The sequence below is a fragment of the Perognathus longimembris genome, chromosome 6, assembly GCF_023159225.1.
Source record: "Perognathus longimembris pacificus isolate PPM17 chromosome 6, ASM2315922v1, whole genome shotgun sequence".
NCBI classification, from domain to species: Eukaryota; Metazoa; Chordata; class Mammalia; order Rodentia; family Heteromyidae; genus Perognathus; species Perognathus longimembris.
In genome coordinates, this window is record NC_063166.1 from 26,456,327 (window position 1) to 26,472,907 (window position 16,581).

Genomic DNA, 16,581 nt, shown 5'->3' on the forward strand with positions numbered 1-16,581 from the left:
TGAGTATTGTTTCCAAGAATTCCTTGGCATTTACTCAAACTTCAATATTTAGTTATTTGCATTCTTAAGAAGCATCTTTTGGGCTGGGGATATGGCCTAGTGGCAAGAGTGCCTGCCTCATATACATGAGGCCCTGGGTTCGATTCCCCAGCACCACATATACAGAAAATGGCCAGAAGTGGCACTGTGGCTCAAGTGGCAGAGTGCTAGCCTTAAGCAAAAAGAAGCCAGGGACAGTGCTCAGGCCCAGAGTCCAAGCCCCAGGACTGGCCAAAAAAAAAAAAAAAGCATCTTTTACATAAAAGTCAACTTGGGGGGCAAACACAGTATAGCACACCTGTAAACCCAGCTACACAGGAGTCATAAGTAGGATGATGGCTTGAGGTTGGCTCCAGGCAAAAGTATGAGATCCTATATGAAAAACAAGCTAAAAGTAAAGGGGTCGGGGCATAGTTCCAATGGTATAATATTTGTCTAACAAGCAAGAAACCCTGAGTTCAATCCCCCAGTACCATCAATCAATCAATCAATAAAAGTTGCTTGTAAGGAAAGAACTAGCATTAATTCTATAGGAGTAAAACTTACAAAGGTAATGAAGGAAAGAGAAATAAACAGGCAGCAAACACACAACACTCAAGCTACAAGAATAAATGGTTAAAGTCCTAGGGATCTTACCCAAAACCAATGTAGTTACTGGTTTTAAGAAAAACTCTGAAATAATTTGTGGACTTCCTACAGTGTTTCAGTAAAATCCAGGCAAATAGCTGTTTACCAAAAAGTATGCAGAACCCACTCATAACCTGCTGTCCCACGTGGCAATCAAAGGCTTTCTCTGTGTTCTCCCAGCTTCCCTTTCCTGTGACATAAGACTTCACCAGAATCCATCTGCCTTCAAGTCTGTATACCAGGCAGTATACTGGGAAATTTCCCCAAGGTATCTATCTACCATTCTGTAAGCAGGGGCTGCTTCATGGTTCAGCAGTGAGGCATGAGTTTTTAGGAAAGTTATGGAAGCCCAGCTAACAGCCTTTTCAACCTGTGGCTTTGCTCATTTATGTAAAGATTTCAGAAGAAAATGAAACAGCTTTTCTTGATGGATGTATATTGCCACTTCACGAATGATCACAAGCATTTAACTGCTACATATTCTCAAATTTTTTCTACTTTGCCTAGTAATGGTCATAATCAGATACCAGGTAATTTTCAATATTTACCCAGATACAAGATAAGCTATTCCTCAACTAAGTTGGCCTATATTTCATTGAGCAGCTAGAAAAAAAATCTGAAAATCGTATCAAACAAAACTAAGTCTTACAGGGCAGGGAATGTGGCTTAGTGGTAGAGGCCTAGCATGCATGAAGCCCTGGGTTCAATTCCTCAGCACCACATAAATAGAAAAAGCCAAAGTGCCACAGTGACTCAAGTGATAAGTGCTAGCCTAGTCTTGAGCAAAAAGACGCCAGGGACAGTGCCCAGGCCTTGAGTCCAAGCCCCAGGACTGGCCAAAAAAAAAAAAGAAAAGTCTTACAAAGAAAATATTTTTATTTGATCTTCCCTCATTTTTCTTCTCTGCTTTATAGAAAAAGGATGAAGGCCTTTTTATAAGTGTGCTGAGTCTGGCCAGCTCTGCAGGAAGATTTTGAAATTGCCACGTGCATAATAAAGTCATCAGCTTAATCAAATTTCCTCCACAGTTCATGTGTGTAGCTAAGGCAAGGCCTGAATGTCAAGGACAAGTCAGAGGAATCAAGCATCTCATTTGGAAATAACAACAATTTAATAGACAAGAAGACATAATCTCAGTGAATAAAAGATTAAAGCATTGCCTTTATACATTCAACAGCATGAAGAGTTTTGTTATTGTTATAGTCATACATTTGAAACTCTTTAAAACCCAATCGACTAACTGGCAATGAAAGAAAAGGACTGTTTCACAATGCAAGGAGACAAAAAAATTAGCACGGCAGACATTATTCAACAAACAAATGTATAGTACCCAAATCCAGAGTTTTCTGGACATCTCATCCTATGACAATTCACCAATTCACTCAAGATTACATTTCAGACAAAGTGAGCATTTTAAAAAATCTTATATAACCCCCAACCACAAAACATATCTTAAACGTTATATTTACTCAAAGTACAAATGAATTTCTGGAAACTGTACTTACACTGCTACCTAAAACAAGGTTTTATGCGATCATAAATGTGTTTACTTATGTCTTGGGCTTAAATTTATTAGACCACATACCATGTACACTTTCTCATCACACTCACTTTGGGTATCCATGTTCTCAAAGTTAGTAGTTATATAATTAAAATCCAACTGCTATTCTAGATAAGTATCAATTTTTCCTTAGTAAGGAAACTAGAATTGGCCCACTATAACTATTTTGCGCAACAAGTATTTCACCACAAATAAGTTAAAGTAGTCTTAGTAATGCCCTTGTCTTAGAGTTACAAATATTTTAATGTTAATCATCAGTAATGGGCTTTAGAGATTTTTTAAAAAGAGCTTTTGCCTAGTTTCTGTGAACATTCTATTCCTCCAGTCCTAAACTCTACGAGACAATTTCTTCTCATAAATATATACATTTGACTTCCCTGACATCCTGAAAGGACTTCATCAACTCAAAACACATAGCTTATGCTTGATTTGATGCAGATTTAAGAACTTGGATCTATTCCAAAACTGGTTTAGTAACAACAGCGACAGCAATACATTTACATTAAGTTGCATTCTCCGGCTGCACTTCACTACCTTGCAAGGCTGCTTCAAGCCAGGCATAAGCTTGGCAGGTCTTTGCCCATTGCTCTGCCTGGACTTCTCCAGCACTTGGTTTCAACAGAAGCCTGAACTGTCTTGCTCTGGTACAACTTAGCCCAGGACAGCAGACACAGGTTCTCAGCACTATAAGCTGTGGTCTGCCTCGGGGTTGTCATGGCCACAATTCATCTCACATTATTACAGGATCAAGCTAAATAAGTCCTAGTCATCCTCATCAAATTGTTCAAACAATTTTTTCAAAAGAACATCTCAATAAACTTACAATGACTAATTTAAATGGAACTTTGTTCAAGATAAGGGGTGGGATTGGTTGAGTGTGTGGTTAAAAGTAAATCAACTAAGAGGTTCTAAAGACAGCCTGGAAGGAAAGTTTCCATTAGCAATGGTTGTTCATTCTCCTCAGTTCTTATAGAAGCCTAAGGAGAGAGGAAAAGAGACATGGAGGGAAGAGCATGGATCAAATACAAATGTCCATATTCTGCCATGACATCTACTACAATGCAAACTTTGCAATGTTTTCCATTCTCTTCAGTAATTGGCAAACAAGATATTCAGTTGAAACTACCCAAGGGAATGACTCATGGCAGGGAGAATGCCCAGAGGGGACAGGCATCTCAGAGGATCAGCAGGCTTCAAAGTGGTATTACCGTACGAGAGAAAGCACCTGAAGATGATTTGGGGGTTCCAACACCACAGGGGTATGTGGAACACACAGTTTGCAAACCTATGTGTCTTGAGCAACTTTCCTCTGGGGTGCCCCCAGCATGGTAGAATGTACACAACAGTGAAAAGAAGAAATCTGTTCACCTCTACTTCTCACAAAGAAGGACACCTGACCTGGTGTCTGTTTGAAGCATTGGGAATCTTGTGGCTGTCAGAACACCATAAAAATTGGACATACACAGTTTTGCTGCTAATCCCTAAGTTAAAAAAAAAACACCATATTTTTACTTCCAGCATCCAGAAAAACCCATTGGGTCAACATGTGTTTGGAAAGCTACAGGCTCTGGCCTGGGGCTTTGTTAATGCCATTAATACCAACCATAAAGAACATAAAGGAAAAGAAACCATACATACATCCTTCTAACATAGCAATGGGTATGAAATTTCTTATTTTGCATATTGATTAAGAAGGAAGTGCCATACAGTCCAAAAACTCATGACAAATGCATTGGCAAAAACCATACACCATAAGGATGACGAGGCTGGAAGGGACGAGGCTGACAAAGACCACCCCGAGGGTGACTTTCTTAGACACCAGCAAGTAGATGCCCAAGGGTAAGGAGCTGAAGTAGAGCAAGCCCAGCAGCCACACTAACACCCGGATAGACGTCTGAAATAGCAGGGACGTGCAGTTCCACACTGTCCAATTATGGGACACGGTGGTGACAGAGTCGAAACTCGCAGGCCTGTAGAATTCAACTACAGGGGCAGAACTCAGAGACGGAGAGCTCTCCCTCTGCACCTCCATGATAGTGATCACCAGGCAGTTGGAAGATGTGTGAGAAGGACTGACAAGGGAGGCCAGCCTCTTGGGGGTCAGTAGCAGCTCAGTGGGGTTCTCTGGCAGGCACTTCTTCCCTTTGCCTCCACAAGTCAAGTTTACTAGGATGTTGTTGTCATCTGGTAAACTACTAACTTCGTCATCAGGCAGACATGTCTCAAACCTGCAGAAGGGGCAGACAATCACCCCTTGCGGGGAGTCCCCGAAGTCTATGATCTTGTAGAGGCATTTGGCACAAACCCTGTGACAGCACTCCAGCACCTTGGGCTTCCTCTGCTTCAGATTGTAGCGATTATAGCAGATCTTACACTCAAGCTCATCCGACACCTGAGACTCTGCGGCATCTTCAGGCAGCTGGCTGGCCATCTTGAATTACATGCACAATCTTCCACAGATACACCTAGTTGGAGAACCACACTGATTACAGTGTGCTGAGTATCCTGTCATCTGAATCAGGAAGGGAGACAAAAGGCTGGAAAAGTAGTGAAGGAAACCAGAAATCTTCCGGGCATTTTTAGCTTCTGCTTATAACTCTGTCTCAAGTGTGTATTTTAGAAAGGTCGTCCAAAGGATCTGAAAAGGAAAACAAAGAGATTCTAATATAGTAAACAGTGCACTGAAAGGGTATTTCTGAAATATGCTTTATGAAATTTTCTGAGCTCTGAAGACTAGAAGCAACAGATTAACTAGCTAAATCTCCATTCCTGGGACAGAAGTCTCATCTCCATAAGGCTGTTCCAGTCTACAGATATGGTAAGGGGGAGGAACTACAAATATCAGTAGATACATACTGTTTTGTCAAGCTCTATCACATATGTAGATAAAAGAAATCTTCTGAAATCTGCACCAAGTTCTGACTCATATCAGAAACATCAATGTTGGTACAAACAACAACCAACCATCTTAGTACCTTCAGTGGTGTCTACTAACCATCAAAGGAGAATATTAAGGATGAACGTTAAGAATACATTTTTAGGGCTGGGAGTATGGCCTAGTGGCAAGAGTACTTTCCTCCTACACATGAAGCTCTCAGTTCGATTCCCCAGCACCACATATATGGAAAACGGCCAGAGGGGGCACTGTGGCTCAAGTGGCAGAGTGCTAGCCTTGAGCAAGAAGAGGCCAGGGACAGTGCTCAGACCCTGAGTCCAAGGCCCAGGACTGGCCAAAATAAAAAATAAAAAATACATTTTCATTCATAAAGAAAAGGAAAGACTTGGAAAAAATGATGTTAAACGAAGCAAGCCAGACCTGAAGAAACCCAAAGAAAGCCAAACCTGAAGAAAAAGGTTGCATGTTTTCCTTCATTTGTTATAACTAGAATGTGCCTATAAATCTACAAGTAAACATACTGGATGATAAAAGACAAGAAAATATATTATGACATGATAAATTATACAGGACTCTAGACATTCACACAGTGAGACCAAAAGAGGATATTCTTAGAAGAGGATCACAAAGGCTCAATAGCTATGTACATACAATCATATAAAAGGATATTTATCAAAATGAACTCCAAAAAATGGAAACATTTCCTTTGTTGCTGATTTCATTTTCTGTACCTTTGTCTTGTTTGTCTGTTTTGGAGAGGGTAAGGAGGGAGCACAGAAATGGTGAGACAGAGTGTGAACAAATGTAGCAGTGGTACTCACAAGACACTGTGCTGAAGATGAACTATACAACTTGTGGGGGGAGGAAACAGGAAGGAAACACTGGGAGAGAGCCAGGGAAGGGGTGACACTGTTCAAAAAGAAATGTACTCATTATCAACCTTCACAATAACAAAAAATCAACAACAAAAAATGAATACAATTTCAGAAACTGTTTTGATGGAGATGAGAACATGTTTGTGGAGTAGATGGCTCTCAACTTGTTGGTATAAAGAAGTCTATTCTATAATCGCCTTTATTGTTTGGCTATTCCACTTCAATTTTTTCATATCAATATAAGCTTGAAGGCCACAGTTGTGAATACACAATCATGCAAGGTAGAATGACACAATGCCACTTGACATAAGCAGTATAAGCAAGTCTAGTCTAATTTTCAAAATAGAGAAGTAAATGCAGAGAACATGTGCGAAGCACATCTCCATGTTAGGAAGGATCACCCAACATGGCTGTCCAAAAATATTCAACGTTCACCTACTCACCTACTTTATTTCCCACAACCTCCCTGTGGTCAGCAGAAAGCAACGTGCAATCCTGATACTCGTGACAGTAACATTATTGTCACTGCCTCAGGACAAAGGGCTGAAGGTTGATTTTGTGAACACAGCTGTCCATGGTACTAATGAAAAGGAGCAGCAGTCTGAGAAACCTCCAAACCATTTTCCTTAATTTTAATAGACAAAACATTTGGGGTTGTAGGTTTGTCTTAAATTATGCTTTGCTTGGAAAATATCAAAATGTATTCAAATTTCTGATCACATACCCCCACAAGCAATAATAGCAGAAGACTGTCAAAACATTTCTAAGAAGCAGAGTACAACTCTGCTAGAATTTAAAATTGCTATGGATCATACTGAATTAACACAGAAGAGGCAGTGGTTAGCTACTTGGAAAACTTGAAAAATCATGAAGAGCTGAAGTGTGTGCACACACACTAACTTCCTTTTCATTTCTGACTTTTGTTCCATTTTTAATTGGTTTCTTATTCTTTAAGAATGCATATTTGAGTATCAGTGGCAAGATGTACACTTGTGGCAAAAGGAATCCAGTCAATAAAATGGTGAAAAGCTAAAAAATATAGACAGGGTTAAAAAAAGTGTTTATTCTACATGAGTGTTTGCATGAACATAGCCAAAGTATGAAATCAGCTCAGATGCCTCTCAATGGATGAATGGATCAAGAAAATGTGGAATATATACACAATGGAATTTTACTCATCCATTAGAAAGAATGACACTGCATCACTTGGAAAGAAATAAAAGGACCTGGAAAAAATTATGTTAAGTGAATTAAGTCAGGCCCAGAGAGAAAGAGAAGAGAAGAGAAGGCCTAAGTGTGAGGACACAGTGTGCATCAGCATCCGATGGCCAGCTGGTCACACTGCAACTGACCATGTTTCCAGGCATCACAGGAGGACTAGCCACAATGCCTACCTGGCAATTCTGAGGCCTAATTATTTGTATGCCTGTGCTGAGTTGTTATTTGACCAAAGCTGATTTTTTTCCCCACAGAAATATTATATCAAGAAGGAAGGGGAAAAGAAAGAGGGATGATGAGAATGAACATGAGCAAGTGTATTGTATGCATGTATACAAATGTCAAGATAGAAGCCTCTCTATGTGCAATTTAGCATGCACCAACAACAAAAAAAGGACTACACCAGAAGATCTTTTATATGTTTATAAAACTATGTTGTTATGAGAGCCTCAGATAGGGGCTTCTTGGTCACATGCAAAGAAAATACTAACTGTTCACTTTTCCATTCAAAAAGATGACTACCTTAGCTGGATGCTGGTGGCTCACACCTGTAAGTCTAACTACTCAGGAGGCTGAGATCTGAGGATTGCAGTTCAAAGCCAGCCCAGGCAGGAAAGTCTGTGAGACTCTTATCTCCAATTAACCACCAAAACTGTGGCTCAACTTGAACAAAACAACTGAGGGACATCTGTGCCCAGGCCCTGAGTTCAAGCTCCAGGACTGGGGGGGGGGGGGGAGGAAGATGCCTACCCTATTACCAAGCACAACTCTTACAAACCCACCATATCAGCTTGAGAGGCTAGTTCTAATACAGTTCTCTGGTTAGCCCCAAATCCAGCCTTGAGTCCTGGCCACAGTCTTACAAATGAGAACACGCAAGGGTCTCTTTCTGGAGTGGTAGAGAACAGCATGGTGACTGTTCCTCTCAGAAAGCAGGCAACCCACTGTTACAGTTCTCCAAACAAGATTTACCTGTGTCATTTTGACTCTAAGGTCCCTGTATATTTAGAATGAACCCTTGTGGTCACAGTTGGGTCCTCAAATACACCAGTGGCTTTGATGTGCTAATATTTTTTTTGAGAATTTTGCATCTATATTCAAAGTTCATTTAATTTCTAGGCTTTTTTTGTACTTCATGGAATTTTGGTATTAAATATGTGCTTATTTTATAAATGAGTTAGGAATTCTTCAACTTCTCCTTGGCCAGTTGAAATGCTGATAAAACACATTCTTTTTTAAAATGTATGTAAGACGCAGCTGTAATTTTACTGTAATTCCATCCCCATTTTCAGTGGTAGGTCTTTCATCTTTTTCTATCTCCCTTACAGTTACCATCTTATCTTATGCAAATATTCCATTTCTTCCTCAGTCAAATTGGACCTTTGCATTTGGCAAAGAAAAAAAATCCATTTCTGCTGGCTGGTCAAACTTTTTGCCACACAATCTTATCCTTGTTATCTTCCTTGAATTATCCTCTGATCCTATTCTGTCTCACTTGGTCTTCTAAATTCTTTTGCTCTTTATTAATTTCCTAATCAGATAAATAAATCTTTATCAGTTTTATTATGCTACTGGAGAACCAGTAATTGATGTATTTTTCTTTCTTTTTCTTTTTTTTCTGTTTTTTGTTTTTGGTGCTGGTCCTGGAGCTTGACCTCAGGGCCTCGACATTGTCCCTGAGTTTCTTTTGCTCAAGGCTAGCGCTCTACCACTTGACCTACAGCACCACTTCCAGCATTTCTAGTAGTTTGTTTGTTTGTTTGTTTAATGGAGATAAAGAGTCTCAGGGGCTTTCCTGCCCAGTGTTGGCTTCAAACCACAATCCTCAGATTTCAGCCTCCTGAGTACCTAGGATTACAGACTGAGCCATGGGTACCTGGCAGTTCAAATTCTTTGATACAAAAGTTATAAAGTATTTAAGTTCAAAATAAAATTTCTTTTTATTACATTCTGTGACTTATTTTTAATCTTAACAGATGATTTAAAAACAAGAGCTACAAAAATCACTTTTCCTTTGAATTTATAAAGGTGTTCTTTTAGTCAAGTATATGATCAATTTTTCTAAATATTCTAGAAAATAATATTCTGTATTCAAGGGATGAAGGACTTCAGTACACCTATTAAACCCAACTTTTTTATTCACAAAACTTTTCTGCCTTTCAGATGTGTACACGATTATGACAGGTGGAGACAGTATAGTAAACTGTCTCCACATAATTTGCATTTCTAATCATTGTTTTGTGTATTTTGTGACTATCATATTACTTATGAGTTTTATTTTAACCTCTTCATAGATCCTGCCTTTTATCACTATACAGTATCTTTTCTTTCCTATTTGTGCCTTTAACTTAAATATCCCACCTAATCCTAACTTGCTAGTTCCACTGACCACATGTGCCAGAATCTTTATCTGTCCTATTTCCAACTTTGAGCACCTTACTTCAAGTATTTCCTATAGACAGCACATACGTGGGTTTTGATTTTTAATTTAACCTGACACATGTCAAAACTTTTAACGGGAAAACTCAATTCATTGACACTCAAAAGATTTTTACGTGAACTTATCCCTTCCTTCACACTCAAGTTAACTGATAAAATTTGACATTCTTTTTTCTTCCTAGTACCTTCCTTCATCTGGAAATCTGTGCTGTTGGTTGGGTTTTGTGTTTGATACTCTTTTTTTCTTATTCATTTTACTGAAGAAATAAATGTATGCTATCTCTGACCGGAAAAGGGCTACATGGCTCCTTCTGGAACTTCCAGACTGCTGGCTTTTTCCCTCACAGAACTGACATCGCCAATTCCAGCTTCCCATATCATGGACGTGAAATCTACAGCTAGTCTGTACCTCATCGTAATCTGTTCTCTCTCTGAAGGCTTCTTAAGATTCTGCTTCTCATTGCTAGGAATTCGAGAACTCTCCCAACATTTCCAAAGGTGTCTTGAGCAGTGATTTGAATTTGCAGACCAGTCTTGATTTTTCTAAGCTCAGAAAATCTGTGTTTTTACATTTGTCTAATTATTGACCTTCTTCCATCTGCTCTTTCTTTACCTTCTGGCTCTCCTCTTATTCACATGCTGTATTTCCTGGGTCTGTTTTCTCCCCTGATTTCTATCCCTTCACGTTTTTTTAAAATTTAATTTTACTGTCAAGGTGCTATATAGAAGGGTTACAGTACATAAAGCAGTGAGTACATTTCTTGTCAAACATTGCTACCCCCCCCCTTGTTTTCTCCCACTTTCCCTCCCTTCATATTTTGGTTCTGTGCTTTCAGTTCCTTCCACTTGACCGAATAGGTTATAAATTCGCTCCAGAATGATCACCTTCTCCTTGAATTCATCTACGAAAATATTTGATTGGATGCATTTTGTCTCCAGCAGTCTTTCTGAATTTCACTGACATCTCCCCTTGTCCCCTTATTATTTCTGTCAGGTTGCTGTCTGATTCCAGCTGCCAAGCGATGGCATGAAGCATACATTCTACCTGTTCTAGTAACTCTCGTCTCTTTGCTGTGCCACCATCATGCTCCTCAGTACACTGGTGGGGTCTTGGTCTGGTCTGGGCAGTTCTGTGAGTGCTTAAAACAAAGTGGTTTCTAGCCCTGGCACCCAGCAGTGTAACCTAGGGCGCAGCATCCCAGCAGCCTCTACTGCAAAGCCTCAGGCACAGGAAAGGTCTGCCCTGATGAATCTTGCTCTCCTTGGCTTCTTGTGGAGCACACTACTCTCCTCCCCCTTACACACACAATAGAGTGGTGGTTTCCAGTTCTCCTGTTAGACGTCCTCCATCTTGCAGCCTCAAGGACACACCCAACGCACTCTAACCCTCCTGGAGGACTCACCACGTGACATTCTTCAGTACTACCCAGTCCAGAAAGGAAGTTACTGTGTACTCCCAAATCTTCACCCTCAACTTCCACAGTGTTCCAGGGTTTCCCATACTCAGGGGTCTGTCAGTTCTTCCCAGCATCCTTGCCAGCTAGAATTCCTGAGAAGGCTTTTCAAAATAAACCTATCCAGGTGGGGAGTTTGATAAAAGTTTAATTTAGTCAGGCACCAGGAGGCTGAGATCTGAGAATAGCAGTTCAAAGCCAGCCCAGGCAGGAAAGGCAGTGAGACTCTTATCTCCATTTAACCTCCAGAAAACAAAAAGTGGCACTGTGGCTCAAAGTGGTAAAGCCCTGGCTTTGAGCAAAAAAGTTCAGGAACAGCACCCAGGCCCTGAGATTAAGCCCTATGACCAACAAAAAGGAAAACAAAAGCTTAATTTGGAGAGAACAGTGGCCAGTACTAACCATGTTTGGTGACTATCACATAAAGATAGGTAGTAAATTGATATTCATCCTTAAGTTCATATTATTTTTAAATCCATATTTAGAATTCTCCCTTATAAATATTCTACTATTTTCCTTCCTCTGCAGCAAACTGTCAGATACCCAAGAAATAAAATGATCTTTCTATTTTTCCCCTGGCTATCTTTCCTTAAAACATACCCCTCAAGTTTTAAATTATAATTCAAAATTGTGTTACTATATACCAGTTGGGTTTAAAAGGTCATTTGAAAATATTTATGTTTCTGTCTCAAAAAACAACATTCCTAAGTACTTTTATTGTGACAGTATGGGGGTTTGAACTCAGGGCCTCACATATGCTCAGTTTAATTGCTTAAGACTGGCACCCTACCACTTCAGTCGTGCCTCTATCCCTGCTTTTTGCTATCTTGAAAATGGAGTCTCAAGGACTTTTCTTCCCAGGAGGTCTTCAGTCCTCTAGATATCAGCATCCTGAATCACTGGGACTACAGGCATGAGCCACTAGCTCCCTCCGCACATCTGTACTTTTTTAAACTTTCATTTCACTATTTGGAGTCTTCCCATTTGAATCTCAGAATTCTTGGGATGTTCTTCCACAGTATTTCACAATATAATTCTTTTCATTTTTTAATTAGATCACTTTACATAAATATCCTTTGTCCTGTGTCCAACACATGTTCAAATATAACTCCAGTAATTCCTCACAGCCCGGAGCAACCAAGCTTTGCACTTTTATGTACACGTGTGTGTATGTGTTTATATAAGAGAGAGCAAGAGAGGAGGGTGAAAAAGAGCAAGAAAGAGAGGGAGAGACCCTGAGAATTAAACTCCTTTGCAATTTTCTAGCAATTTTAGTCTGTGTTCAAGATAGGGTCATGCACTTTTTCCTGGGCTACCCCCAGACTAAGACAATTCCCGTTCCTTGTAGATGGAATTACAAAAGTACACCACCAAGTCTTCCCTGTAACTTTTTCTTCAACAAGTGGGAGACTCCACTGCCCCACTCGTTAAATCCAAGCTGTCCATGGGAGTTGCTTTGGCCAACAGAATGGAGGTGAAGCCACCCTGAGGGGATACCAAACCCTGGCCTCATGGCACCAGGAAGCTTCTGTCCTTGCTCTCATAGAACTCAAACCACCCCATCAGAAGCCCAGGCTGGACTCTTGAAGTGCCACAAAAGTCCAAACACAATCCAACACTGACACTCATCACGAGAGTGAAACTCTCACTGAGTGCCAGGCCTCAGTGGAACCCCTGGGACAGCCCCAGTTTGAGTGAGTAACTCCAAAAGAGAGCAACGTCTGCAGCCCCACTGAGCCCAGCAGTGATACTGACCTCTAGACACACAAGCCAACGAACAAAATGCCAATTGTCTGGCATTTAAGCTTTAACATTTTCAATTACTTTGTTTTGTGATCATCAGTAACCAAAAACATCAGGCTAAATTGCCTTTTTCCAAACTAATTTGGAATCAATCTTTGTCCAAAGAAAGGAGGCCCCATTTGGCAATGGAAATAACTCCTACTCGGTAGAATTTCTTAGGGACTTTGAAGCTGCCCAACCTATAGATCCTGCAATTTTTTGTTAGAAATTACTGGTCTATGCTATACTAGTCACAATAGTCAAGCTGTGGAAATAGCCCAGATGCCCTACAATAGATGAATATTATACAAAAAAAATGTGGTAACTGTACATGATGAAAATTTACACAGCCATTAGAAAGAACAATATAATGTCATTTGCAGGGAAATTGATGGACCTAGAACAAATCATATTAAGTGAGGTAAGCCAAGCTCAGAGAGACAAATGGCACATGTTTCTCTCATATGTTGAAGCTGGATCAAAAATACACCAGAACATAATAAATTATACAAGACTTGAGGCATCTTCACAGTGAGACCAACTTAAGATAGTCTTAGGAGAGAAATGCAAAGGCATAATGCCTATGCGCATTTGATCATACAAAGTAATATTTATCCAGATGAACTCCAGGAAATAGAAATGAGGGTGTTTTTTTCTTTTGGCTGTTTTTGTTTTCTGTTCTTGTTGTCCTGTTTGTTCATTTATATATCTTTGGGAGTATAAGGAGAGGCACAGAAATAAAGGGACAGCAGCACTGGTTCTCACTGGACACTAGGTTGAAATTGAATTACACAACTTGTGGGTGGGGACAAAAGGGGAAAATCTGGGAAAGAGCAAGGGAAGAGGTGACACTGTCCAAAAAGAAATTTACTCTTTTTCTGACTTATAACTGTAACCCTTCTGTACATCAACTTTATAATAACAATTTAAAATGTTTTAATCTAATAAAATCAACAGTCAACTTGCAAAAAAGGGAAACTACTGGTCTAACAGATTTTTCAAACATTCTTCTAGGAATGAACTTCCATTGAATTTATTCTGGCAACTTGTTAAGAGTCTCTCCAAAGAACTAGAAAGTGGTAGAGGCATACCATGAGCTACACAATAGCAAGAGGGATTAAAAACAATTTACATGCATGAACCCAGAGCCTGTGGAGGGAAAGTGCAAGAAAGCAGGGCAAAGGAGATCAAATACAGGGAGTCACACAGGCCTGCACTGTGACCCTCTGTGTGCCCCTCCTGCACACCGTGCTGCGTTCCTCTGCAGACCAGGAATTCCTAGGGTGGTCATTTTCTTCAAACTTTCATTGAGCCCAACTCACACTCACAGAGCCCATGGACCATTTAATTCTCCATCAACAGGACAGAGTATAGTTTTCCCCTCATGAAATTACAGGTGCCAAGTTTGCAGCTGTCACTTCCTAGATGCTCCTCCATCATGAAAAATAAATCTGATGCACAGTGCTCCTGAGATGATGAGACTGTATTTCCAAGGGCTCTCTAACAAGAAAACAGCTGCAAGTTAAAGCATTAAGTTCATTATAGTTTCTGTTGTCAGATACTAAGCTCAAGGCTTGCTTCTGTGTGCAATGCCTTTTGTACCAAATGGAGCATCACTCCAAACGTTTTCATTTCTTCACTATGTACTTGATGACATTCTAAGTTCTCTAATAACTGTCCTGGGTAACATATGAACGATGTTCTGGCACTGACAGCATCACACTTCTCAATATCCAGGCAGACCACTGGTGTTTCAGTTCAGTGATGGAGAACTATACACACTGGCCACTTCTCTGACACCAAATCCTTCCCACACAAACCCTACTTCCTAAACTTACCATTATGGCACTTGCATTTCAAATTAAGCTAAATGCACAGGTTCAGTCTTCCCACCTGGAGATTCAGAAGTTGGCTTCTATCCAGAGCATCAGAAGTCATCTTGCTACTGATAATTACTAACAACAGTATGCTGACCAGTCTCTGAAACTCATCCCAATGACTGGAATGCTCCTGGAGGGAACACTGACAATATTTGAATGCCATGTAGGTGACAGCCTCAGAATTAAGGTATTTGCTATGCTCCTTCAAAAGAATTCTTTTCTGCAACAGTAGAGAGTTCCAACCAAATGATCCTGAAAGATCAGATACTGATCTTCATGAAGGACCCACAGCTTCCTCTAGAACAGAACCTGAAACACCTTCACCCCTTACTGCTTCCTGGCAGTATGTGAGACCATTGCAGAAGTGTCCCTTGAAATCTAAAGCTCTTCCTTCAACCCTCTCCACCCCAACTCCAATCCAATCCAAGCCAACCTTAAGTGATAGGAGTCACACCCAACTCATAGAGATGTACCAATTTAAGGACCTAGAAATCTAGGCTACTGGACTTGAGAAAGGAGCCACTGTCTGCATCTCTCCTTTGCTTACACTACCTGTACTGAACACTAATAGTTCATGTCTATGGAGCAGTTATTTATGCTACATTATTGGCCAGCAGATTTAAGCCAATACATGTTCAGCAGGATGGTACTTCCACCTGTGTCCAGGTATCTATGTTCCAGATGAGACCAGGAGCCCTCCAGGCTTGCAGCCACTCTTGAGATGAAAGCACACTGGAAGGTCAGGACCCCGAGACTCAGGTCCCAGCTCTGACCACACTGAAATGCGTGTGCCTAACAAAGCTGTTGAGAGAACTCAGGGAAAGCATCTAGGTACAAATATTTTGCACCAATATGGACCATGTGGAGATCAGTAGAAATTTAGAAGTAATCTATTCATTGATGTTTTTTAAAGGGCTACGGTATCCTAAACTAATAATAAAAAGAATAAGCATTGAACACAGTATCCAAAGATACACAAGTAAAACCTATTTGGCCAATTTTGCAGTGCTGTAATAATTTTTCATTGTAATAATTACTTTCTATTGTAATAAATACTACATGGTATAGTAAAAACTCACTAACTCCTATATTGGACACATAAATAATGCATGCCTTGTAGGTTTAGACTATTTCCTTGGTACTTGATGCTTTACCTGAGAGAGACCAAGTTATAATTTAAGGAGATCACAAGTTAATAGGAATACAGCCTGAAAAATGACATTATTAAAATTGGCCCAATCCTCTCTCATTAATCTCTTCCCTATTAATTCCCTCTTCTACCATTTCCCTTGGCCAAAGTTTAAAATACTCACTAATCCTATCAAGAAAGAAAAGATACATGCCTAATGAAGTTAGCTGCTATCATCTGAGTATTAAAGGTCCCCCAAAGTCCCACAGTGGTATGATTGGGAGATGTGACCTAATGAGAGACCCTTGAGTTATGGGGGGCGGGGAGTGGAAGGCATACCCTTGAAGAGGATGCATAATCACAATCCCTTCCTTTTCTCTTTGCTCCTGGCTTGTGATATAAGGAGTTTTGCTTCCTGCTCTTCTCCCACTACAGTTCCAAAATAACATAGTTATCTGATGGTAAACTGGAACATGCAAATCTGTGAGACAGAGTAAATCTTTTCCAACTTAATTATCTTGGATATTCATTATCATGATGGAAACCTGACTGATACACTAACATAGGCTCTTTGTACCACTTCTACAATTGTAAACTTGGGCAGAAGGAGTCAACTATTTTGATGTCCATTCACTAAATGAAACTAATACACCACACAGATCCTCACTTCACCCAAGTCCA

General features: G+C 40.1%; 1 protein-coding gene across 2 annotated transcripts in view; it reads right to left on the reverse strand.

The window, feature by feature from the left end:
• Positions 1 to 2,451: 2,451 nt before the first annotated feature.
• Positions 2,452 to 16,581, reverse strand: part of Rnf182 (ring finger protein 182) — a 47,703-nt gene continuing 33,573 nt past the window's right edge. For both annotated transcript variants that reach the window (XM_048348442.1, XM_048348443.1), the window contains exon 2: positions 2,452 to 4,865. In XM_048348442.1, the coding sequence (XP_048204399.1) occupies positions 3,915 to 4,658 (744 nt within the window). In that variant the 5' untranslated portion in view covers positions 4,659 to 4,865 and the 3' untranslated portion in view covers positions 2,452 to 3,914. The remainder of the gene's footprint in view (positions 4,866 to 16,581) is intronic.